Here is a 26,135-nt window from a genome sequence, read left to right on the forward strand (position 1 = left end):
GAGAGCGTGTCAGTACAGTGCTTGTGTGGGAGAGTGTGTCAGTGCATTATTTGTGTGGGAGAGTGTGTCAGTGCAGGATTTGTGTGGGAGAGTCTAACAGTGCAGGATTTGTGTGACAGAGTGTGTCAGCGCAGGATTTGAGTGGGAGAGTGTGTCAGTACAGTGCTTGTGTGGCAGAGTGTGTCAGTGCAGGATTTGTGTGGGAGAGTGTGTCAGTAGAGTGCTTGTCTGGGAGAGTGTGTCAGTACAGTGTTTGTGTGGCAGAGTGTGTCAGTACAGGATTTGTGTGGGAGAGTGTGTCAGTAGAGTGCTTGTCTGGGAGAGTGTGTCAGTACAGTGATTGTGTGGCAGAATGTGTCAGTACAATGCTAGTGTGGGAGAGTGTGTCAGTGCCGGATTTGTGTGGTAGAGTCTGTCAGTAATGTGTTTGTGTAGGAGAGTGTGTCAGTACAATGCTAGTGTAGGAGAGAGTGTCAGTGTAGGATTTGTGTGAGTGTGTGTCAGTACAGTATTTGTGTGGAAGAGTGTGTCAGTGCAGGATTTGGGTGTGAGAGTGTGTCAGTGCAGGATTTGTGTGTGAGAGTGTGTCAGTACAGTGTGTGCAAGAGTTTGTCCGTGCAGTATTGGTGTGGGAGAGTGTATCAGTACTGTGTTTGTGTGGGAGAGTGTGTCAGTGCAGTATTTGTGTGGGAGAGTGTGTCAGTGCAGGATTTGTGTTGGAAAGTGTATCAGTACTGTGTTTGCGTAGGAGAGTGTGTCAGTAGAGTGGTTGTGTGGGAGAGTGTATCAGTACTGTGTTTGTGTAGGAGAGCGTGTCAGTACAGTGTTTGTGTGGGAGAGTGTGTCAGCGCAGGATTTGAGTGGGAGAGTGTGTCAGTGCAGGATTTGTGTGGGAGAGTGTATCAGTACTGTGTATGTGTAGGAGAGTGTGTCAGTACAGTGCTTGTGTGGGAGAGTGTGTCAGCGCAGGATTTGTGTGGGAGAGTGTGTTAGCGCAGGATTTGAGTGGGAGAGTGTGTCAGTACTGTGTTTGTGTAGGAGAGTGTGTCAGTACAGTGCTTGTGTGGTAGAGTGTGTCATTGCTGTGTTTGTGTAGGAGAGTGTGTCAGTGCAGTATTTGTGTGGGAGAGTGTGTCAGTGCAGGATTTGTGTAGGAGAGTGTGTCAGTACTGTGTTTGTGTAGGAGAGTGTGTCAGTACAGTGCTTGTGTGGGAGAGTGTGTCAGTGCAGGATTTGGCTGTGAGAGCGTGTCAGTGCAGGACTTGTGTGGCTGAGTGTGTCAGTACAGGATTTCTGTGTGAGGATTCTTCAGTACAGCATTTATATGGGAGAGAGTGTCATTGCAGTATTTATCTGGGAGACTATGTCAGCACAGTGGTTGTGCGGGCAAGTGTGTAAATAAAGGGAATTTTTGTGAGATTGTGTCAGTACAGTATTTGTATGCGAGGGTGTATCAGTAGAGGACTTGTGTGCAAGAGAATATCAGCAGAGTTAAGTTTGGGAGATTGTGCCAGTGCAGGCTTTGTGTGCTAGAGTGTGTAGGTACAGGACTTGTATGGGAGAATGTGACGGCACTAGGTTTATGTGGGACAGTATGTCAACACATGGATTATGTAGGTGAATGTGTCAGTACAGGGTTTGTGTGGGAGAGTGCGTCAGTACTGGATTTGTGCAGGAGAGTTTGTCATTACAGTGTTTGTGTGGGAGAGTGTGTCATTACAGCATTTGTGTGGGAATGTGTGTCAGTGCAATGTTTTTGTGGGAGAATGTGTTAGTACAGAATTTGTGTGGGAGAATGTGACGGCACTAGGATTGTGTGGGAGAGTATGTCAACGCATGGTTTATGTAGGTGAATGTGTCAGTACAGTGTTTGTGTGGGAGTGTGTGTCAGTACAGTGATTGTGTGGGAGAGTGTGTCAGTGCAGTATTTGTGTGGGAGAGTGTGTCAGTGCAGGATTTGTGTGGGAGAGTGTGTCAGTGCAGGATTTGAGTGGGAGAGTGTGTCAGTACAGTGTTTGTGTGGGAGAGTGTGTCATTACTGGGTTTGCATTGGACAGTGTGTCAGTGCTGTGTTTGTGTGGGAGAGTGTGCCAAAACTGTGTTTGTGTGAGAGAGCGTGTCAGTACAGTGCTTGTGTGGGAGAGTGTGTCAGTGCATGATTAGTGTGGGAGAGTGTGTCAGTGCATTATTTGTGTGGGAGAGTGTGTCAGTGCAGGATTTGTGTGGGAGAGTGTGTCAGCGCAGGATTTGAGTGGGAGAGTGTGTCATTACAGTGCTTGTGTGGCAGAGTGTGTCAGTGCAGGATTTGTGTGGGAGAGTGTGTCAGTAGAGTGCTTGTCTGGGAGAGGGTGTCAGTACAGTGTTTGTGTGGCAGAGTGTGTCAGTACAGGATTTGTGTGGGAGAGTGTGTCAGTAGAGTGCTTGTCTGGGACAGTGTGTCAGTACAGTGTTTGTGTGGCAGAATGTGTCAGTACAATGCTAGTGTGGGAGAGTGTGTCAGTGCAGGATTTGTGTGGGAGAGTGTGTCAGTGCAGGATTTGTGTGGGAGAGTCTAACAGTGCAGGATTTGTGTGACAGAGTGTGTCAGCGCAGGATTTGAGTGGGAGAGTGTGTCAGTACAGTGTTTGTGTGGGAGAGTGTGTCATTACAGCATTTGTGTGGGAGTGTGTGTCAGTGCAATGTTTTTGTGGGAGAATGTGTTAGTACAGAATTTGTGTGGGAGAATGTGACGGCACTAGGATTGTGTGTAAGAGTATGTCAATGCATGGTTTATGTAGGTGAATGTGTCAGTACAGTGCTTGTGTGGGAGAGTGTGTCAGTAGAGTGCTTGTCTGGGAGAGTGTGTCAGTACAGTGATTGTGTGGCAGAATGTGTCAGTACAATGCTAGTGTGGGAGAGTGTGTCAGTGCCGGATTTGTGTGGTAGAGTGTGTCAGTAATGTGTTTGTGTAGGAGAGTGTGTCAGTACAATGCTAGTGTAGGAGAGAGTGTCAGTGTAGGATTTGTGTGTGAGTGTGTGTCAGTACAGTATTTGTGTGGAAGAGTGTGTCAGTGCAGGATTTGGGTGTGAGAGTGTGTCAGTGCAGGATTTGTGTGTGAGAGTGTGTCAGTACAGTGTGTGCAAGAGTTTGTCCGTGCAGTATTGGTGTGGGAGAGTGTATCAGTACTGTGTTTGTGTATGAGAGTGTGTCAGTACAGTGTGTGCAAGAGTTTGTCCGTGCAGTATTGGTGTGGGAGAGTGTGTCAGTACTGTGTTTGTGTGGGAGAGTGTGTCAGTGCAGTATTTGTGTAGGAGAGTGTGTCAGTGCAGGATTGTTGTGGGAGAGTGTATCAGTACTGTGTTTGTGTGGGAGAGTGTGTCAGTGCAGTATTTGTGTAGGAGAGTGTGTCAGTGCAGGATTTGTGTGGGAGAGTGTATCAGTACTGTGTTTGCGTAGGAGAGTGTGTCAGTAGAGTGGTTGTGTGGGAGAGTGTATCAGTACTGTGTTTGTGTAGGAGAGTGTGTCAGTACAGTGTTTGTGTGGGAGAGTGTGTCAGCGCAGGATTTGAGTGGGAGAGTGTGTCAGTGCAGGATTTGTGTGGGAGAGTGTATAAGTACTGTGTTTGTGTAGGAGAGTGTGTCAGTACATTGCTTGTGTGGGAGAGCGTGTCAGTGCAGGATTTGTGTGGCAGAGTGTGTCAGCACAGGATTTGTGTGGGAGAGTGTGTTAGCGCAGGATTTGAGTGGGAGAGTGTGTCAGTACTGTGTTTGTGTAGGAGAGTGTGTCAGTACAGTGCTTGCGTGGGAGAGTGTGTCATTGCTGTGTTTGTGTAGGAGAGTGTGTCAGTGCAGTATTTGTGTGGGAGAGTGTGTCAGTGCAGGATTTGTGTAGGAGAGTGTGTCAGTACTGTGTTTGTGTAGGAGAGTGTGTCAGTACAGTGCTTGTGTGGGAGAGTGTGTCAGTGCAGGATTTGGCTGTGAGAGTGTGTCAGTGCAGGATTTGTGTGGCTGAGTGTGTCAGTACAGGATTTCTGTGTGAGGATTCTTCAGTACAGCATTTATATGGGAGAGAGTGTCATTGCAGTATTTATCTGGGAGACTGTGTCAGCACAGGGGTTGTGCGGGCAAGTGTGTAAGTACAGGGAATTTTTGTGAGATTGTGTCAGTATAGTATTTGTATGCGAGGGTGTATCAGTAGAGGACTTGTGTGCAAGAGAATATCAGCAGAGTTAAGTTTGGGAGATTGTGCCAGTGCAGGCTTTGTGTGCTAGAGTGTGTAGGTACAGGACTTGTATGGGAGAATGTGACGGCTCTAGGTTTATGTGGGACAGTGTGTCAACACATGGATTATGTAGGTGAATGTGTCAGTACAGGGTTTGTGTGGGAGAGTGCGTCAGTACTGGATTTGTGCAGGAGAGTTTGTCATTACAGTGTTTGTGTGGGAGAGTGTGTCATTACAGCATTTGTGTGGGAGTGTGTGTCAGTGCAATGTTTTTGTGGGAGAATGTGTTAGTACAGAATTTGTGTGGGAGAATGTAACGGCACTAGGATTGTGTGGGAGAGTATGTCAACGCATGGTTTATGTAGGTGAATGTGTCAGTACAGTGTTTGTGTGGGAGAGTGTGTCAGTACAGTGATTGTGTGGGAGAGTGTGTCAGTGCAGTATTTGTGTGGGAGAGTGTGTCAGTGCAGGATTTGTGTGGGAGAGTGTGTCAGTGCAGGATTTGAGTGGGAGAGTGTGTCATTACTGGGTTTGCATGGGACAGTGTGTCAGTGCTGTGTTTGTGTGGGAGAGTGTGCCAAAACTGTGTTTGTGTGAGAGAGCGTGTCAGTACAGTGCTTGTGTGGGAGAGTGTGTCAGTGCATGATTAGTGTGGGAGAGTGTGTCAGTGCATTATTTGTGTGGGAGAGTGTGTCAGTGCAGGATTTGTGTGGGAGAGTCTATCAGTGCAGGATTTGTGTGACAGAGTGTGTCAGCGCAGGATTTGAGTGGGAGAGTGTGTCAGTACAGTGCTTGTGTGGCAGAGTGTGTCAGTGCAGGATTTGTGTGGGAGAGTGTGTCAGTAGAGTGCTTGTCTGGGAGAGGGTGTCAGTACAGTGTTTGTGTGGCAGAGTGTGTCAGTACAGGATTTGTGTGGGAGAGCGTGTCAGTAGAGTGCTTGTCTGGGAGAGTGTGTCAGTACAGTGTTTGTGTGGCAGAATGTGTCAGTACAATGCTAGTGTGGGAGAGTGTGTCAGTGCAGGATTTGTGTGGGAGAGTGTGTCAGTACAGTGCTTGTCTGGGAGAGTGTGTCAGTACTGTGTTTGTGTGGGAGAGTGTGTCAGTGCAGTGATTGTGTGGGAGAGTGTGTCAGTGCATTATTTGTGTGGGAGAGTGTGTCAGTGCAGGATTTGTGTGGGAGAGTCTAACAGTGCAGGATTTGTGTGACAGAGTGTGTCAGCGCAGGATTTGAGTGGGAGAGTGTGTCAGTACAGTGCTTGTGTGGCAGAGTGTGTCAGTGCAGGATTTGTGTGGGAGAGTGTGTCAGTAGAGTGCTTGTCTGGGAGAGTGTGTCAGTACAGTGTTTGTGTGGCAGAGTGTGTCAGTACAGGATTTGTGTGGGAGAGTGTGTCAGTAGAGTGCTTGTCTGGGAGAGTGTGTCAGTACAGTGATTGTGTGGCAGAATGTGTCAGTACAATGCTAGTGTGGGAGAGTGTGTCAGTGCCGGATTTGTGTGGTAGAGTGTGTCAGTAATGTGTTTGTGTAGGAGAGTGTGTCAGTACAATGCTAGTGTAGGAGAGAGTGTCAGTGTAGGATTTGTGTGTGAGTGTGTGTCAGTACAGTATTTGTGTGGAAGAGTGTGTCAGTGCAGGATTTGGGTGTGAGAGTGTGTCAGTGCAGGATTTGTGTGTGAGTGTGTGTCAGTGCAGGATTTGGGTGTGAGAGTGTGTCAGTGCAGGATTTGTGTGTGAGAGTGTGTCAGTACAGTGTGTGCAAGAGTTTGTCTGTGCAGTATTGGTGTGGGAGAGTGTATCAGTACTGTATTTGTGTGGGAGAGTGTGTCAGTGCAGTATTTGTGTAGGAGAGTGTGTCAGTGCAGGATTTGTGTAGGAGAGTGTATCAGTACTGTGTTTGTGTAGGAGAGTGTGTCAGTAGAGTGCTTGTGTGGGAGGATGTGTCAGTGTGGTGTTTGCGTGGAAGAGTGTGTTGGTACAGTGTTTGTGTGGGAGAGTGTGTCAGTACTGTGTTTGTATGGGAGTGTGTGTCAGTGCAGTGATTGTGTGGGAGAGTGCGTCAGTAACGGATTTGTGCAGGAGAGTTTGTCATTTCAGTATTTGTGTGGGAGAGTGCGTCATTACAGCATTTGTGTGGGAGTGTGTGCCAGTGCAATGTTTTTGTGGGAGAATGTGTTAGTACAGAATTTGTGTGGGAAAATGTGACGGCACTAGGATTGTGTGGGAGAGTATGTCAACGCATGGTTTATGTAGGTGAATGTGTCAGTACAGTGTTTGTGTGGGAGAATGTGTCAGTACAGTGCATGTGTGGGAGAGTGTGTCAGTGCATGATTTGTGTGAGAGTTTGTGTCAGTACAGTGCATGTGTGGGAGAGTGTGTCAGTTCATGATTTGTGTGAGAGTTTGTGTCAGTACAGTGTGTGCAAGAGTGTGTCAGTGCAGTATTGGTGTAGTAGAGTGTGTCAGTACTGTGTTTGTATGGGGGCGTGTGTCAGTGCAGTGATTGTGTGGGAGAGTGCGTCAGTACAGGATTTGTGCAGGAGAGTTTGTCATTACAGTGTTTGTGTGGGAGAGTGTGTCATTACAGCATTTGTGTGGGAGTTTGTGTCAGTGCAATGTTTTTGTGGGAGAATGTGTTGGTACAGAATTTGTGTGGGAGAGTGTGTCAGTGCAATGTTTGTGTGGCACAGTGTGTCAGTGCATGATTTGTGTGGGAGAGTGTGTCAGTACAGTGCTTGTGTAGGAGAGTGTGTCAGTGCATGATTTGTGTGGGAGAGTGTGTCAGTACAGTGCTTGTGTGGGATAGTATGTCAGTGCAGTATTTGTGTGCGAGAGTGTGTCAGTACAGTGTTTGTGTGGGACAGTGTGTCAGTGCAGTGATTGTGTGGGAGAGTGCGTCAGTACAGGTTTTGTGCAGGAGAGTTTGTCATTGCAGTGTCTGTGTGGGAGAGTGTGTCATTACAGTGTTTGCGTGGGAGCGTGTGTCAGTACAGCATTTGTGTGGGAGTTTGTGTCAGTGCAATGTTTTTGTGGGAGAATGTGTTGGTACAGAATTTGTGTGGGAGAGTGTGTCAGTGCAATGTTTGTGTGGCACAGTGTGTCAGTGCATGATTTGTGTGGGAGAGTGTGTCAGTACAGTGCTTGTGTAGGAGAGTGTGTCAGTGCATGATTTGTGTGGGAGAGTGTGTCAGTACAGTGCTTGTGTGGGATAGTATGTCAGTGCAGTATTTGTGTGCGAGAGTGTGTCAGTACAGTGTTTGTGTGGGACAGTGTGTCAGTGCAGTGATTGTGTGGGAGAGTGCGTCAGTACAGGTTTTGTGCAGGAGAGTTTGTCATTGCAGTGTCTGTGTGGGAGAGTGTGTCATTACAGTGTTTGCGTGGGAGCGTGTGTCAGTACAGTATTTGTGTGGGAGATTGTGTCAGTACAGTGTTTGTGTGGGAGAGTGTGTCAGTACAGTATTTGTGTGGGAGATTGTGTCAGTACAGTGTTTGTGTGGGAGAGTGTGTCAATACAGGATTTGTGCGGGAGAGTTTGTCATTACAGTGTTCGTGTGGGACAGTGTGTCAGTACAGTGTTTGTGTGGGAGAGTGTGTCAGTATTGTGTTTGGGTGGGAGAGTGTGTAAGTACTGTGTTTGTGTGGGAGATTGTGTCAGTGCAGTGTGTGTGTGTGGGAGTGTGTCAGTACAGGATTTGTGTGGAAGAGTGTGTCAATACAGGATATCTGTGGGAGAGTGTGTCGGTACAGGACTTGTATGGGAGAGTGTGTCATTGCAGTATTTTTCTGGCAGAGTGTGTCAGTACAGGGTATGTGTGGGAGAGTGTTGCAGTACAGCATTTTTGTGGAAGAGTGTTTCAGTTCAGTATTTTTGTGGGAGAGTGTGTCATTACAGGATTTGTATGGGATAGTGTGTAAATCCGTTGTTTGTGTGTGAGAGCGTGTCAGTACAGGATTTCTGTGGGAGAGTGTGTCAGTATAATGCTTTTGCGGGAGAGTGTGTCAGTACAGGGATTATGTGGGAGATTGTGTCAGCACTGTAGTTGTGTAGGAGAATTCGTCACTACAGTATTTGTGTGGGAGAGTGTGTCCGTACAGGGTTTGTGTGGGAGAGCGTGTCAGTGCAGGGCTTGTGTGGGAGTGTGTGTCAGTGCAATTGTTTTGTGGGAGAATGTGTCAGAACAGAATTTGTGTGGGTGAGTGTTTCAGTGCAGTTTTTGTGTGGGAGAATGTGTCAGTGCAGTATTTGTGTGGAAGACTGTGTCACCACAGTATTTGTGATGGAGATTGTGTCACTAAAGTGTTTGTGTGGGAGGGCCCATCAGTGCAGGGCTTGTGCGGGAGTGTGTGTCATTGCAATGATTTTGTGGGAGAATGTGTTAGTACAGAATTTGTGTCGGTGAGTGTTCGGTACAGTATTTGTGTGGGAGAATGTGACGGCACTAGTATTGTGTGGGAAAGTATGTCAACGCATGGTTTATGTAGGTGAATGTGTCAGTACAGTGCTTGTGTGGGAGAGTGTGTCAGTACAGTGCTTGTGTGGGAGAGTGTGTCAGTACAGTGTTTGTGTGGGAGAGTGTGTCAGTACAGTGTTTGTGTGGGAGAGTGTATCAGTACAGTGTTTGTGTGGGAGAGTGTGTTAGTACGGTGTTTGTGTGGGAGAGTTTGTCAGTGCAGCATTTGTGTGGGAGAGTGTGTCAGTGCAGGATTTGTGTGGGAGAGTGTATCAGTACTGTGTTTGTGGGGGAGAGTGTGTCAGCACAGTTCTTGTGTGGGCGTGTTTCAGTACAGGATTTGTGTGGGAGGGAGTCTCAGTCCAGGATTTCTGTGGGAGAGTGTGTCAGTACAGTAGTTGGGTGGGAGAATGTGTCAGTACAGGCTTTGTGTGGGAGAGTGTGTCAGTACATGATTTCTGTGTGAGGGTGTTTCAGTACAGCATATGTTTGGGAGAGAGTGTCATTTCAGCATTTTTCTGGGACAGTGTGTCAGCACAGGGTTTGTGCGGGCAAGTGTGTAAGTACAGGATTTTTTTGGGAGATTTTGTCAGTACAGTATTTGCATGGGAGGGTGTATCAGTATAGGATTTGTGTGCACGAGAATGTCAGCATGTTTATGTTGTGTGAGATTTTGTCAGTACAGGGTATGTGTGTTGGAGTGTGTCGGTACAGGGTTTGTATGGGAGATTGTGTCATTGGAGTTTTTCTCTAGGTGAGTGTGTCAGTTCAGGGTATGTGTGTGAGAGTGTGTCGGTACAGGACTTGTATGGGAGATTGTGTCATTGGAGTTTTTCTCTCGGTGAGTGTGTCAGTACAGGGTATGTGTGTGAGTGTTTCAGTACAGTATTATTGTGGGAGAATGTTTCATTACTGTATTTTTATGGGAGAGTGGGTCAGTACAGGATTTGTGTGGGAGATTGTATCAGTACAGTATTTGTGTGGGACAGTGTATCAATATATTATTTTAGTGGGAGAGTATGTCAGTACAGCATTTCTGCGGGACAATGTGTAAGTACAGGATTTGTGTGGGAGAGTTTGTCAATACAGGATTCCTGTGGGACAGCATGTCCGTATAGTAAGTGTGTGGGACAATGTGTCAGTGCAGTATTTTATTGGGAGAGTATGTCAGTACATCATTTGCGTGGGACAGAGTGAAAGTACAGGATTGGTGAGGGAGAGTGCTTCAGTGCTGTATTTTTTGGGAGAGTATGTCACTGCAGCATTTGCGCGGGAAAGGGTGTAAGTACAGTATTTTTGTGGGACAGTGTGTAAGTACAGGGTCTGTGTGACAGAGATTGTCATTACAGGATTTGTGTGCGAGGGTGTGTCAGTACAATGTTTTATGTGGGAGATTGTTTCAGGGCAATATTTGTGTGGGAGAACGTGTCAGTACAGTACTTGTGTGGGACAGTGTGTCAGTACAGGTTGTGTGTGGGACAGCATGTCAGTGCTGTAATTTTGTGGGAGAGTATTTCAGTGAAGCATTTGCATGGGACAGTGTGTAAGTACAGTACTTGTTTGGGACAGTGTGTAAGTACAGTACTTGTGTGGGACAGTGTGTAAGTACACGATCTGTGTGACAGAGATTTCCGGTTCAGGATTTGTGTGGGAGAGTGTGTCAGCACAGTACCTGTGTGGGAGTGTTTCAGTACAGGCTTTGTGTGGGAGAGTGTGTCAGTACATGATTTCTGTGTGAGGGTGTTTCAGTAGAGCATTTGTATGGGAGTGTCATTACAGCATTTTTCTGGGACAGTGTGTCAGCACAGGGTTTGTGCGGGCAAGAGTGTAAGTACAGGATTTTTTTGGGAGATTGTGTCAGTACAGTATTTGTATGGGAGGGTGTATCAGTACAGGATTTGTGTGGGAGAGTGTGACAGTTCAGGATTTGTGTGTGAGGGTGTGCCACTACAATGTTTTTTTTGTGGGAGATTGTGTCAGGGCAGTATTCGTGTGAGAGAATGTGTCAGTACAGTATTTGTGTAGGTCGGTGTCAGTACAGGCTTTGTGTCGGAGAGCATGTCAGTACTGTAATTTTGTGGGAGAGTATTTCAGTTAAGCATTTGCGTGGGACAGTGTGTAAGTACAGTACTTGTGTTGGGAGAGTGTGTCAGCACAGTACTTGTGTGGGAGTGTTTCAGTACAGGATTTGTCTCAGAGAGTGTGTCAGTACAGTATTTGTGTGGGAGAGTGTTTCAGTGCAGTATTTGTGTAGGAGAGCGTGCCAGTGCAGGATTTGTGTGGGAGAGTGTGTCAGTAAAATGCTTGTGTGGGAAATGTGACAGTACAGGGATTGACTGGGAGATTGTGTCAGTACAGTATTTGTGTGGGAGAGAGTGTCAGTACAGTAATTGTGTGAGAGAGCGTGTCAGTACAGTGTTTGTGTGGGAGAGTGTGTCAGTGCAGTATTTATGTGGGAGAGTGTGTCAGTGCAGGATTTGTGTGGGAGAGTGTGTCAGTACAGTGTCTGTGTGGGAGAGTGTGTCAGTACTGGGTTTGCGTGGGACAGTGTGTCAGTGCTGTGTTTGTGTGGGAGAGTGTGCCAAAACTGTGTTTGTGTGAGAGAGCGTGTCAGTACAGTGTTTGTGTGGGAGAGTGTGTCAGTACGGTGTTTGTGTGTGAGAGTGTGTCAGTGCATTATTTGTGTGGGAGAGTGTGTCAGTGCAGGATTTGTGTGGGAGAGTGTGTCAGTAGAGTGCTTGTCTGGGAGAGTGTGTCAGTACAGTGTTTGTGTGGGAGAGTGTGTCAGTACAGTGCTTGTCTGGGAGAGTGTGTCAGTACAGTGTTTGTGTGGCAGAGTGTGTCAGTACAATGCTAGTGTGGGAGAGTGTGTCAGTGCAGGATTTGTGTGGGAGAGTGTGTCAGTACAGTGCTTGTCTGGGAGAGTGTGTCAGTACAGTGTTTGCGTGGCAGAGTATGTCAGTACAATGCTAATGTGGGAGAGTGTGTCAGTGCAGGATTTGTGTGGGAGAGTGTGTCAGTACTGTGTTTGTGTAGGAGAGTGTGTCAGTACAATGCTAGTGTGGGAGAGTGTGTCAGTGCAGGATTTGTGTGTGAGTGTGTGTCAGTAAAGTATTTGTGTGGAAGAGTGTGTCAGTGCAGGATTTGTGTGTGAGAGTGTGTCAGTACTGTGTTTGTATGGGAGTGTGTGTCAGTGCAGTGATTGTGTGGGAGAGTGCGTCAGTACAGGATTTGTGCAGGAGAGTTTGTCATTACAGCATTTGTGTGGGAGTGTGTGTCAGTGCAATGTTTTTGTGGGAGAATGTGTTAGTACAGAATTTGTGTGGGAGAATGTGACGGCACTAAGATTGTGTGTAAGAGTATGTCAACGCATGGTTTATGTAGGTAAATGTGTCAGTACAGTGCTTGTGTGGGAGAGTGTGTCAGTGCAGTATTTGTGTGGGAGAGTGTGTAAGTACAATGCTTGTGTGGGAGAGCGTGTCAGTGCAGAATTTGTGTGGTAGAGTGTGTCAGCGCAGGATTTGTGTGGGAGAGTGTGTCAGTACTGTGTTTGTGTAGGAGAGTGTGTCAGTGCAGTATTTGTGTGGGAGTGTGTGTCAGTGCAGGATTTGTGTGGGAGAGTGTGTCAGTACTGTGTTTGTGTAGGAGAGTGTGTCAGTACAGTGCTTGTGTGGGAGAGTGTGTAAGTGCAGGGTCTGTGTGGGAGAGTGTGTCAGTACAGGGTTTGTGTGGGAGGGTGTGTCAGTACAGGATTTCTGTGTGAGGATGCTTCAGTACAGCATTTATATGGGAGAGAGTGTCATTGCAGTATTTATCTGGGAGACTGTGTCAGCACAGGGGTTGTGCGGGCAAGTGTGTAAGTACAAGGAATTTTTGTGAGATTGTGTCAGTACAGTATTTGTATGCGAGGGTGTATCAGTAGAGGACTTGAGTGCAAGAGAATGTCAGCAGAGTTAAGTTTGGGAGATTGTGCCAGTGCAGGCTTTGTGTGCTAGTGTGTGTCGGTACAGGACTTGTATGGGAGAGTGTGACGGCACTAGGTTTATGTGGGACAGTATGTCAACACATGGATTATGTAGGTGAATGTGTCAGTACAGTGTTTGTGTGTGAGAGTGTGTCAGTACATTGTGTGCAAGAGTGTGTCAGTGCAGTATTGGTGTAGTAGAGTGTGGCAGTGCAATGTTTGTATGGGAGTGTGTGTCAGTGCAGTGATTGTGTGAGAGAGTGCGTCAGTACAGGATTTGTGCAGGAGAGTTTGTCATTACAGTGTTTGTGTGGGAGAGTGTGTCAGTGCAGGATTTGTGTGGGAGAGTGTATCAGTACTGTGTTTGTGTAGGAGAGTGTGTCAGTACAGTGCTTGTGTGGGAGAGCGTGTCAGTGCAGGATTTGCGTGGCAGAGTGTGTCAGCGCAGGATTTGTGTGTGAGAGTGTGTCAGCGCAGGATTTGAGTGGGAGAGTGTGTCAGTACTGTGTTTGTGTAGGAGAGTGTGTCAGTACAGTGCTTGTGTGGGAGAGTGTGTCAGTGCAGGATTTATGTGGCAGAGTGTGTCAGTACAATGCTTCTGTGGGAGAGTGTGTCAGTGCAGGATTTGTGTGGGAGAGTGTGTCAGTACTGTGTTTGTATGGGAGTGTGTGTCAGTGCAGTGATTGTGTTGGAGAGTGCGTCAGTAATGGATTTGTGCAGGAGAGTTTGTCATTACAGTGTTTGTGTGGGAGTGTGTGTCAGTGCAATGTTTTTGTGGGAGAATGTGTTAGTACAGAATTTGTGTGGGAAAATGTGACGGAACTAGGATTGTGTGGGAGAGTATGTCAAAGCATGGTTTATGTAGGTGAATATGTCAGTACAGTGCTTGTGTGGGAGAATGTGTCAGTACAGTGCTTGTGTGGGAGAGTGTGTCAGTGCATGATTTGTGTGAGAGTTTGTGTCAGTACAGTGCTTGTGTGGGAGAGTGTGTCAGTACAGTGTGTGCGAGAGTGTGTCAGTGCAGTATTGGTGTAGTAGAGTGTGGCAGTACTGTATTTGTATGGGGGCATGTGTCAGTGCAGTGATTGTGTGGGAGAGTGCGTCAGTACAGGATTTGTGCAGGAGAGTTTGTCATTACAGTGTTTATGTGGGAGAGTGTGTCATTACAGCATTTGTGTGGGAGTTTGTGTCAGTGCAATGTTTTTGTGGGAGAATGTGTTGGTACAGAATTTGTGTGGGAGAGTGTGACGGCACTAGGTTTATGTGGGAGAGTATGTCAACACGTGGTTTATGTAGGTGAATGTGTCAGTACAGTGCTTGTGTGGGAGAGTGTGTCAGTGCAATGTTTGTGTGGCACAGTGTGTCAGTGCATGATTTGTGTGGGAGAGTGTGTCAGTACATTGCTTGTGTGGGAGCGTGTGTCAGTGCAATGTTTGTGTGGGACAGTGTGTCAGTGCATGATTTGTGTGGGAGAGTGTGTCAGCACAGTGCTTGTGTGGGAGAGTGTGGCAGTACTGTGTTTGTATGGGGGCGTATGTCAGTGCAGTGATTGTGTGGGAGAATGCGTCAGTACAGGTTTTGTGCAGGAGAGTTTGTCATTGCAGTGTCTGTGTGGGAGAGTGTGTCATTACAGTGTTTGTGTGGGAGTGTATGTCAGTACAGTATTTGTGTGGGAGATTGTGTCAGCACAGTGTTTGTGTGGGAGAGTGTGTCAGTACAGTATTTGTGTGGGAGATTGTGTCAGTACAGTGTTTGTGTGGGAGAGTGTGTCAATACAGGATTTGTGCGGGAGAGTTTGTCATTACAGTGTTCGTGTGGGACAGTGTGTCAGTACATTGTTTGTGTGGGAGAGTGTGTCAGTATTGTGTTTGGGTGGGAGAGTGTGTAAGTACTGTGTTTGTGTGGGAGATTGTGTCAGTGCAGTGTGTGTGTGTGGGTAGTGTGTCAGTACAGGATTTGTGTGGAAGAGTGTGTCAATACAGGATATCTGTGGGAGAGTGTGTCGGTACAGGACTTGTATGGGAGAGTGTGTCATTGCAGTATTTTTCTGGCAGAGTGTGTCAATACAGGGTATGTGTGGGAGAGTGTTGCAGTACAGCATTTTTGTGGGAGAGTGTGTCATTACAGGATTTGTATGGGATAGTGTGTAAATCCGTTGTTTGTGTGTGAGAGCGTGTCAGTACAGGATTTCTGTGGGAGAGTGTGTCAGTATAATGCTTTTGCGGGAGAGTGTGTCAGTACAGGGATTATGTGGGAGATTGTGTCAGTACTGTAGTTGTGTAGGAGAATTCGTCACTACAGTATTTGTGTGGGAGAGTGTGTCAGTACAGTATTTGTGTGGGAGAGCGTGTCAGTGCAGGGCTTGTGTGGGAGTGTGTGTCAGTGCAATTGTCTTGTGGGAGAATGTGTCAGAACAGAATTTGTGTGGGTGAGTGTTTCAGTGCAGTATTTGTGTGGGAGAATGTGTCAGTGCAGTATTTGTGTGGAAGAGTGTGTCAGTACATTAGTTGTGTGGGAGAGTGTGTCAGCGCAGTGTTTGTGAGGGAGAGCGTGTCAGTGCTGTGTTTGTGTGGAAGACTGTGTCACCACAGTATTTGTGATGGAGATTGTGTCACTAAAGTGTTTGTGTGGGAGAGCCCATCTGTGCAGGGCTTGTGTGGGAGTGTGTGTCATTGCAATGATTTTGTGGGAGAATGTGTTAGTACAGAATTTGTGTCGGTGAGTGTTCGGTACAGTATTTGTGTGGGAGAATGTGACGGCACTAGTATTGTGTGGGAAAGTATGTCAACGCATGGTTTATGTAGGTGAATCTGTCAGTACAGTGCTTGTGTGGGAGAGTGTGTCAGTACAGTGTTTGTGTGGGAGAGTGTGTCAGTACAGTGTTTGTGTGGGAGAGTGTCAGTACAGCATTTGCATGCGGCAGTGTGCAAGTACAGTATTTGTGTGCGACAGTGTGTAAGTATAGGGTCTGTGTGACAAAGATTGTCAGTAGAGGATTTGTGTGGGAGAGTGAGCCAGTACTGCATTTCTGCGGGACAACGTTTAAGTACAGTACTTGTGTGGGAAAGTGTGTCAGCACAGTACTTGTGTGGGAGTGTTTCAGTACAGGATTTGTGTGGGAGGGAGTGTCAGTCCAGGATTTCTGTGGGAGAGTGTGTCAGTACAGTGTTTGTGTGGGAGAGTGTATCAGTACAGTGCTTGTGTGGGAGAGTGTGTCAGTACAGTATTTGTGTGGGAGAGTATTTCAGTACAGTATTTGTGTAGGAGAGCGTGTCAGTGCAGGATTTGTGTGGGAGAGTGTGTCAGTAAAGTGCTTGTGTGGGAAATTTGACAGTACTGGGATTGACTTGGAGATTGTGTCAGTACAGTATTTGTGTGGGAGAGAGTGTCAGAACAGTAATTGTGTGAGAGAGCGTGTCAGTACAGTGTTTGTGTGGGAGAGTGTGTCAGTACATTATTTGTGTGGGAGAATGTGTCAGTACAGTACTTGTGTGGGACAGTGTGTAAGTACAGGGTCTGTGTGACAGAGATTGTCAGTACAGGATTTGCCTGGGAGAGTGTCAGCACAGTGCTTGTGTGTGAGGGTGTGTCAGTACAATGTTTTTTGTGGGAGATTGTGTCAGGGCAGTATTTGTGTGGGAGAATGTGTTAGTACGTTATTTGTGTGGGTCAGTGTGTCAGTACAGGTTGTGTGTGGGAGAGCATGTCAGTACTGTAATTTTGTGGGAGAGTATTTCAGTTAAGCATTTGCGTGGGACAGTGTGTAAGTACAGTACTTGTGTGGGACAGTGTGTAAGTACAGGATCTGTGTGACAGAGATTGTCAGTTCAGGATTTGTGTGGGAGAGTGTGTCAGCACAGTACTTGTGTGGGAGTGTTTCAGTACAGGATTTCTGTCGGAGATTGTGTCAGTACACTATTTGTGTGGGAGAGTGTGTCAGTACAGTAGTTGGGTGGGAGATTGTGTCAGTACAGGCTTTGTGTGGGAGAGTGTGTCAGTACATGATTTCTATGTGATGGTATTTCAGTACAGCATTTGTATGGGAGTGTCATTACAGCATTTTTCTGGGACAGTGTGTCAGCACAGGATTTGTGCGGGCAAGTGTGTAAGTACAGGATTTTTTTGGGAGATTGTGTCAGTACAGTACTTGTATGGGAGGGTGTATCAGTATAGGATTTGTGTGCGAGAGAGTTTCTGCACATTTATGTTTGGGAGATTGTGTCAGTACAGGAATTGTGTGTTAGAGTGTGTCAGTACAGGATTTGAATGGGAGATTGTGTCATTGCATTATTTCTCTAGGTGAGTGTGTCCTGTAAAGGGTATGCGTGGTAAGAGTGTTTCAGTCCAGTATTTTTGTGGGAGAGTATTTCAGTACTGTATTTTTGTGGGAGAGTGGGTCAGCACAAGATTTGTGTGGGAGATTGTGTCAGTACAGGATTTGTGTGGGACAGTGTATCAGTACATTATTTTAGTGGGAGAGTATGTCAGTACAGCATTTCTGCGGGCCAATGTTTAAGTACAGGATTTGTGTGGGAGAGTGAGTCAGTACAGCATTTGCATATGACAGCCTGTAAGTACAGTATTCATGTGCGACAGTGTGTAAGTACAGGGTCTGTGTGACAAAGATTGTCAGTGCAGGATTTGTGTGGGAGAGTGTGCCAGTACTGCATTTCTACGGGACAACGTTTAAGTACAGAATTTGTGTGGGAGAGTGTGTCAGTACAGCATTTGCGTGCGCCAGTGTGTAAGTACAGTATTCGTGTGTGACAGTGTGTAAGTACAGGGTCTGTGTGACAAAGATTGTCAGTAGAGGATTTGTGTGGGAGAGTGTGCCAGTACAATGTTTTTTGTGGGAGATTGTGTCCATGCAGTATTTGTGTGGGAAACTGTGTCAGTACAGTATTTGTGTGGGAGAGTGTGTCAGTACCGTGTTTGTGTTGAAGAGTGTTTTAATACAGTTTTTGTGTGGGAGAATGTGTTCATACAGTGATTGTGTGGGAGAGTGTCAGTACATTTTTTGTGTGGGGAGTGTGTTGGTACAGTGCTTGTGTGGGAGAGTGTGTCAGTACAATGTTTGTGTGGGAGATTGGTTGGTACAGTGCTTGTGTGGGAGAGTGTGTCAGTACAGTGTTTGTGTGGGAGAGTGTGTCAGTACATTGTTTATGTGGCAGAGTGTGTCAATACAGTGATTGTGTGGGAGAATGTGTCAGTGCAGGATTTGTCTCGGAGAGTGTGTCAGTACAGTGTTTGTATGGGAGAGTGTGTCAATACAGTGATTGTGTGGGAGAGTGTGTCAGTGCCGGGTTTGGGTGGGAGAATGTATCAGTACAGGATTTGTCTCGGAGAGTGTGCCAGTACAGTGTTTGTGTGAGAGAGTGTGTCAACACAGTGTTTGTGTGGGAGAGTGTGTCAATACAGTGTTTGTGTGGGAGAATGTGTCAATACATTGTTTGTGTGGGAGAGTGTGTCAATACAGTCTTTGTGTGGGAGAGTGTTTCAGTACAGTTCTTTTGTGGGAGAGTGTGTCAATGAAGCATTTGTCTGGGAGAGTGAGTCAGTATTGTGTTCATGTGGGCGAGTGTGTCAATGCAGGATTTATGTTGGAGATTGTGTCAACGCAGGACTTGTGTGGGAGAGCATGTCAGTACAGTATTTGTTTGGGACAGTGTGTCAGTACAGTATTTTAGTGGGAGTGTATGTCAGTACAGCATTTGTGTGGGACAGTGTGTAAGTACAGAATTTGTGTGGGAGAGTGTTTCAGTACAGTATTTGTGTGGGACAGTATGTATGGACAGGGTCTGTGTCTCAGATATTGTCAGTACAGGATTTGTGTGTGAGAGTGTGTCAGCACATTGCTTGTGAGGGAGCATGTGTCAGTGCATTATTTTTGTGGAAAAGTGTATCGGTATCGTGTTTGTTTCGGAGATTGTGTCAGTGCAGCATTTGTGCGGGACAGTGTGACAGTACAGGATTTGTGTGAGAGAGTGTTTCAGTACAGTATTTGTGCAGGAGTGCGTTTCATCTGTTGTATTTTTTTGGACAGTATATCACTGCAGCATTTGCGCAGGACAGTGTGTAAGTAGAGTATTTGTGCGGGACAGTGTGTAAGTACAGGGTCTGTGTGACAAAGATTGTCAGTACAGGATTTGTGTGGGAGAATGTGTCAGTACAGTATTTGTGTGGGACAATGTGTAAGTACAGGGTCTGTGTGACAGAGATTGTCAGTTCAGGATCTGTGTGGGAGAGTGTCTCAGCACAGTACTTGTGTGGGAGTGTTTCAGTACAGGATTTGTGTGGGAGGGAGTGTCAGTCCAGGATTTCTGTGGGAGAGTGTGTCAGTACAGTAGTTGGGTGGGAGATTGTGTCAGTACAGGCTTTGTGTGGGGGAGTGTGTCAGTACATGATTTCTGTGTGAGGGTGTTTCAGTACAGCATTTGTATGGGAGTGTCATTACAGCATTTTTCTGGGACAGTGTGTCAGCACAGGGTTTGTGCGGGAAAGAGTGTAAGTACATTTTAGTGGGACAGTGTGTAAGTACAGGGTCTGTGTGACAAAGATTGTCACTACAGGATTTGTGTGGGAGAGTGTGCCAGTACAATGTTTTTTGAGGGAGATTGTGTCCGTGCAGTATTTGTGTGGGAAACTGTGTCTGTACAGTATTTGTGTGGGAGACTGTGTCACTACAGTGTTTGTGTGGGAGAGTGTTTTAGTACAGTTTTTGTGTGGGAGAATGTATTAGTACAGTGTTGCAGTGGGAGAATGTGTTCATAGTGATTGTGTGGGAGAGTGTGTCGGCACTGTGTTTGTGTGGGAGAGTGTGTTCGTACTGTGCTTGTGTGGGAGAGTGTGTCAGTACATTGTTTGTGTGGGAGAGTGTGTTCATACAGTGCTTGTGTGGATGAGTGTGTCAGTACAGTGTTTGTGTGGGAGAGTGTGTCAGTACCTTGTTTGTGTGGGAGAGTGTGTCAGTACAGGATTTATCTCGGAGAGTGTGTCAGTACAGTGTTTGTATGGGAGAGTGTGTCAATACAGTGATTGTGTGGCAGAGAGAGTCAGTGCAGGATTTGGGTGGGGGAGTGTGTCAGTACAGGATTTGTCTTGGAGAGTGTGTTAGTACAGTGTTTGTGTGGGAGAGTGTGTCAATACAGTGTTTGTGTGGGAGAGTGTGTCAATACAGTGTTTGTGTGGGAGAGTGTGTCAATGAAGGATTTGTCTGGGAGAGTGAGTTAGTATAGTGTTCGTGTGGGCGAGTGTGTCAATGCAGGATTCATGTTGGAGATTGTGAGTGCAGGACTTGTGTGGGAGAGCATGTCAGTACAGTATTTGTGTGGGACAGCGTGTCAGTACAGTATTTTAGTGGTAGAGTATGTCAGTACAGCATTTGTGTGGGACAGTGTGTAAGTACAGGGTCTGTGTGACAGATATTGTCAATACAGGATTTGTGTGTGAGAGTGTGTCAGCACAGTGCTTGTGTGGGAGAATGTGTCAGTGCATTATTTTTGCGGTAGAGTGTATCGGTATCGTGTTTGTTTCGGAGATTGTGTCAGTACGGCATTTGTGTGGGAGAGTGTGTAAGTACAGGATTTGTGTGGGAGAGTGTGACAGTTCAGGATTTGTGTGTGAGGGTGTGCCACTACAATGTTTATTTTGTGGGAGATTGTGTCAGGGCAGTATTTGTGTGGGAGAATGTGTCAGTACAGTATTTGTGTGGGTCGGAGTGTCAGTACAGGTTTTGTGTCGGAGAGCATGTCAGTACTGTAATTTTGTGGGAGAGTATTTCAGTTAAGCATTTGCATGGGGCAGCGTGTAAGTACAGTACTTGTGTGGGAGAGTGTGTCAGCACAGTACTTGTGTGGGAGTGTTTCAGTACAGGATTTGTGTGGGAGGGAGAGTCAGTCCTGGATTTCTGTGGGAGAGTGTGTCAGTACAGTGTTTGTGTGGGAGAGTGTATCAGTACAGTGCTTGTGTGGGAGAGTTTGTCAGTACTGTATTTTTGTGGGAGATTGGGTCAGTACAGCATTTGTGTGGGAGATTGTGTCAGTACAGTATTTATGTGGGACAGTGTATCAGTACATTATTTTAGTGGGAGAGTATGTCAGTACAGCATTTCTGCAGGACAATGTTTAAGTAAAGGATTTGTGTGGGAGAGTGTGTCAGTACAGCATTTGCATGTGACAGTGTGTAAGTACAGTATTTGTGTGGGACAGTGTGTAAGTACAGGGTCTGTGTGACAAAGATTTTCAGTACAGGATTTGTGTGGGAGAGTGTGCCAGTACTGCATTTCTATGGGACAACGTTTAAGTACAGGATTTGTGTGGGAGAGTGTGTCAGTACAGCATTTGCGTGCGAGAGTGTGTAAGTACAGTATTCGTGTGCGACAGTGTGTAAGTACAGGTTCTGTGTGACAAAGATTGTCAGTACAGGATTTGTGTGGGAGAGTGTGCCAGTACAATGTTTTTTGTGGGAGACTGTGTCAGTACAGTATTTGTGTGGGAGAGTGTGTCAGTACCGTGTTTGTGTTGAAGAGTGTTTTAATACAGTTTTTTTGTGGGAGAATGTGTTAGTACAGTGTTGCTGTGGGAGAATGTGTTCATACAGTGATTGTGTGGGAGAGCATCAGCACATTGTTTGTGTGGGAGAGTGTGTTCGTACAGTGCTTGTGTGGGAGAGTGTGACAGTTCAGGATTTGTGTGTGAGGGTGTGCCACTACAATGTTTTTTTTGTGGGAGATTGTGTCAGGGCAGTATTTGTGTGGGAGAATGTGTCAGTACAGTATTTGTGTGGGTCGGTGTGTCAGGACAGGCTTTGTGTCGGAGAGCATGTCAGTACTGTCATTTTGTGGGAGAGTATTTCAGTTAAGCATTTGCGTGGGACAGTGTGTAAGTACAGTACTTGTGTGGGAGAGTGTGTCAGCACAGTACTTGTGTGGGAGTGTTTCAGTACAGGATTTGTGTGGGAGGGAGTGTCAGTCCAGGATTTCTGTGGGAGAGTGTGTCAGTACAGTGTTTGTGTGGGAGAGTGTATCAGTACAGTGCTTGTGTGGGAGAGTGTGTCAATACAGTATTTGTGTGGCAGAGTGTTTCAGCACAGTATTTGTGTAGGAGAGCGTGTCAGTGCAGGATTTGTGTGGGAGAGTGTGTCAGTAAAGTGCTTGTGTGGGAAATGTGACAGTACAGGGATTGACTTGGAGATTGTGTCAGTACAGTATTTGTGTGGGAGAGAGTGTCAGAACAGTAATTGTGTGAGAGAGCGTGTCAGTACAGTGTTTGTGTGGGAGAGTGTGTCAGTACATATTTGTGTGGGAGAGTGTGTCAGTACAGGCTTTGTGTGCGAGGGTGTGTCAGTACAATGTTTTTTGTGGGAGAACGTGTCAGGGCAGTATTTGTGTGGGAGAATGTGTCAGTACATTATTGGTGTCGGAGAATGTGTCAGTACATTATTGGTGTGGGAGAATGTGTCAGTACAGTACTTGTGTGGGACAGTGTGTAAGTACAGGGTCTGTGTGACAGAGATTGTCAGTACAGGATTTGCCTGGGAAAGTGTGTCAGCACAGTGCTTGTGTGCGAGGGTGTGTCAGTACAATGTTTTTTGTGGGAGATTGTGTCAGGGCATTATTTGTGTGGGAGAACGTGTTAATACATTATTTGTGTGGGTCAGTGTGTCAGTACAGGTTGTGTGTGGGAGAGCATGTCAGTACTGTAATTTTGTGGGAGAGTATTTCCGTTAAGTATTTGCGTGGGACAGTGTGTAAGTACAGTACTTGTGTGGGACAGTGTGTAAGTACACGATCTGTGAGACAGAGATTGTCAGTTCAGGATTTGTGTGGGAGAGTGTGTCAGCACAGTACTTGTGTGGGAGTGTTCCAGTATAGGATTTCTGTCGGAGATTGTGTCAGTACACTATTTGTGTGGGAGAGTGTGTCAATACAGAGTTTGTGTGGGAGAGCGTGTCAATACAGTGTTTGTGTGGGAGCGTGTGTCAATACAGTGATTTGTGGGAGAGTGTGTCAATGAAGGATTTGTCTGGGAGAGTGAGTTAGTATAATGTTCGTGTGGGCGAGTGTGTCAATGCAGGATTCATGTTGGAGATTGTGAGTGCAGGACTTGTGTGGGAGAGCATGTCATTATAGTATTTGTGTGGGATAGTGTGTCAGTACAGTATTTTAGTGGGAGTGTATGTCAGTACAGCATTTGTGTGGAACAGTGTGTAAATACAGAATTTGTGTGGGAGAGTGTTTCAGTACAGTATTTGTGTGGGACAGTATGTATGGACAGGGTCTGTGTCTCAGATATTGTCAGTACAGGATTTGTGTGTGAGAGTGTGTCAGCACAGTGCTTGTGTGGGAGAATGTGTCAGTGCATTATTTTTGTGGAAAAGTGTATCGGTATCGTGTTTGTTTCGGAGATTGTGTCAGTACAGCATTTGTGTGGGACAGTGTGACAATACAGGATTTGTGTGGGACAGTGTTTCAGTACAGTATTTGTGCAGGAGTGCGTTTCATCTGCTGTATTTTTTTGGACAGTATATCACTGCAGCATTTGCGCGGGACAGTGTGTAAGTACAGTATTTGTGTGGGACAGTGTGTAAGTACAGGGTCTGTGTGACAAAGATTGTCAGTACAGGATTTGTGTGGGAGAGTGTGTCAGGACAGGATTTGTGTGCGAGGGTGTGTCACTACAATGTTTTTTGTGGGAGAATGTGTCAGTACAGTATTTGTGTGGGTCAATGTGTCAGTACAGGTTTTGTGTTGGAGAGCATGTCAGTACTGTAATTTTGTGGGAGAGTATTTCAGTTAACCATTTGTGTGGGACAGTGTGTAAGAACAGTACTTGTGGGGGACAGTGTGTAAGTACAGGATCTATGTGACAGAGATTGTCAGTTCAGGATTTGTGTGGGAGAGTGTGTCAGCACAGTACTTGTGTGGGAGTGTTTCAGTACTGGATTTGTGTGGGAGGGAGTGTCAGCGCAGTATTTTTGTGGAAGCGTGTATCAGTACAGTGTTTATGTGGGAGATTGTGTCAGTACAGGATTTCTGTGTGAGGGTGTTTCAGTACAGTATTTGTATAGGAGAGGGTGTCATTACAGCATTTTTCTGGGACAGTGTGTCAGCACAGGGTTTGTGCGGGCAAGTGTGTAAGCACAGGATTTTTTTGGGAGATTGTGTCAGTACAGTATTTGTATGGGAGGGTGTATCAGTACAGGATTGTGTGCGAGAGAGTGTCAGCACCTTTATGTTTGGGAGATTGTGTCAGTACAGGAATTGTGTGTTAGAATGTGTCAGTACAGGATTTGTATGGGAGATTGTGTCATTGCATTATTTCTCTAGGTGAGTGTGTCAGTACAGGGTATGTGTGGTAAGAGTGTTTCAGTACTGTATTTTTGTGGGAGAGTGGGTCAGTACAGGATTTGTGTGGGAGATCGTGTCAGTACAGTATTTGTGTGGGACAGTGTATCAGTACATTATTTTAGTGGGAGAGTATGTCAGTACAGCATTTGCGTGCCACAGTGTGTAAGTACAGTATTTGTGTGGCACAGTGTGTAAGCACAGGTTCTGTGTGACAAAGATTGTCAGTACAGGATTTGTGTGGGAGAGTGTGTCAGTACAATGTTTTTTGTGGGATATTGTGTCAGTGCAGTATTTTAGTGGGAGAGTATGTCAGTACAGCCTTTGTGTGGGACAGTGTGTAAGTACAGGGTCTGTGTGACAGATATTGTCAATACAGGATTTGTGTGTGAGAGTGTGTCAGCACAGTGCTTCTGTGGGAGAGCGTGTCAGTGCACTATTTTTGCAGAAGAGTGTATCGGTATCGTGTTTTTTTTGGAGATTGTGTCAATACAGCATTTGTGCGGGACATTGTGTAATTACAGGATTTGAGTGGGAGAATGTTTCAGTACAGTATTTGTGCAGGAGTGCACTTCAGTGCTGTAATTTTGTGGGAGAGTATGGCATTACAGCATTTGTGCAAGACAGTGTGTAAGTACAGTGCTCGTGTGGGACAATGTGTAAGTACAGGGTCTGTGTGACAGAGATTGTCGGTTCAGGATTTGTGTGGGAGAGTGTATCAGCACAGTACTTGTGTGGGACAGTGTGTCAGTACAGGATTTGTGTGGGGGGTGTGTCAGTACAGGATTTCTGTGGGAGAGTGTGTAAGTGCAGTATTTTTATGGAAGCATGTATTGGTACAGTGTTTGTGTGGGAGATTGTGTCAGTACAGGATTTGTGTGGGAAGCTGTGTCAGTACAGGATTTCTGTGGGAGAATGTGTCAGTACAGTATTTGTGTGGGAGAGCATGTCAGTACAGGATTTGTGTAAGTTAGTGTGTCAGAACAGTGTTTTTGTGGGATAGCATGTCAGTACAGTCTTTGTGTGGGACAGTGTGTTAGCAGAGGGTTTGTGTTGGAGAGTGTGTCAGCACAGGGCCTATTTGGGTGAATGTGTCAGTGCAGTTTTTGTGTGGGAGAGTGTGTCAGTACAGGGTTTGTGTGGAAGAATGAGTTAGTACAGGATTTGTGTGGGAGAATTTGTCAGTACAGTATTTGTGTGGGTGATTGTACCAGTACACGGTTTGTGTGTGAGAGATTGTCAGTACAGGATTTGTGTGGGAGATTGTGTCAGTACATGTTTTGTGTGGGAGAGTGTGTCAGTACTGTATTTGTGCAGGACAGTGTGTCAGTACAGGATTTGTGTGGGAGATTGTGTCAGTACATGTTTTGTGTGGGAGAGTGTGTCAGTACAGGATTTGTGTGGGACAGTGAGTAAGTACAGGATTTGTGTCAGTGGCCAGCATTCCCTCACTGTAATATGGCCATGTTTTGTCTCTGTATTTCAGTGGGCGGCTCAGTGCTTCTCAGTGCCTGAAGCATCCTTGGCTCAATGACATTGCTGCAAAAACCAGGCACTGTAATGTCCAGCTGAAGTCCCAGCTCCTGCTGAAGAAATATGTAATGAAGAGACTTTGGAAGGTGAGAGTTCTCAATTCCCACCTTTATCATTCCAACATCTGGCCATTCCACCTCTCGTGTCTATGTGGATCTCTGATAAGGCAATGACCAAACAAACTCACTGGCCTGTCTATCCCCACTGCCCTACACCTCTCCTTGTTTCAATTATTTATCTGCTTATCCCATATCTGATACAGCCATCCCTGCTGTCTAACCAATGCTTCAAGTCGCCTCCTTGGAATTAAACTTCTCCTAAATTTTCTGACTCTTATTAACAATAATAAATTGACCCCTTTACGAATAACTCCATAATCAGCAGAATAGTTATCTGACATTCATCCTATCAAACTCATGATCATTTCAACTGTGCTTCAGCTCGGAGCATTTTCACATGTGAGTCAGGTGTTTGTAGATTCCAGTCCCACTCCAGAGACCTGCGTTACTGTACAGCATTTGACTGCAGTAAACTGCACACTGTGTTACTGTACAGTGTGTGACAGCAGTCTACTGCACACTCTGTTACTGTACAGCATGTGACTGAAGTTTAATACGAACTGCGTTACTGTACAGTGTGTGACTGCAGTA

General features: G+C 46.1%; 1 protein-coding gene across 1 annotated transcript in view; it reads left to right on the forward strand.

Annotated features, from left to right (window-relative positions):
- Positions 1 to 25,571, forward strand: part of LOC144673603 (uncharacterized) — a gene marked incomplete at its 3' end in the record, with an annotated part of 236,213 nt that extends 210,642 nt beyond the window's left edge. The window contains exon 12 of the mRNA XM_078535351.1: positions 25,439 to 25,571. Coding sequence (XP_078391477.1) covers positions 25,439 to 25,571 — 133 coding nt within the window. The remainder of the gene's footprint in view (positions 1 to 25,438) is intronic.
- Positions 25,572 to 26,135: the final 564 nt, after the last annotated feature.

The sequence above is a fragment of the Cetorhinus maximus genome, unplaced genomic scaffold (assembly GCF_964194155.1).
Source record: "Cetorhinus maximus unplaced genomic scaffold, sCetMax3.hap1.1 HAP1_SCAFFOLD_393, whole genome shotgun sequence".
NCBI lineage: Eukaryota > Metazoa > Chordata > Chondrichthyes > Lamniformes > Cetorhinidae > Cetorhinus > Cetorhinus maximus.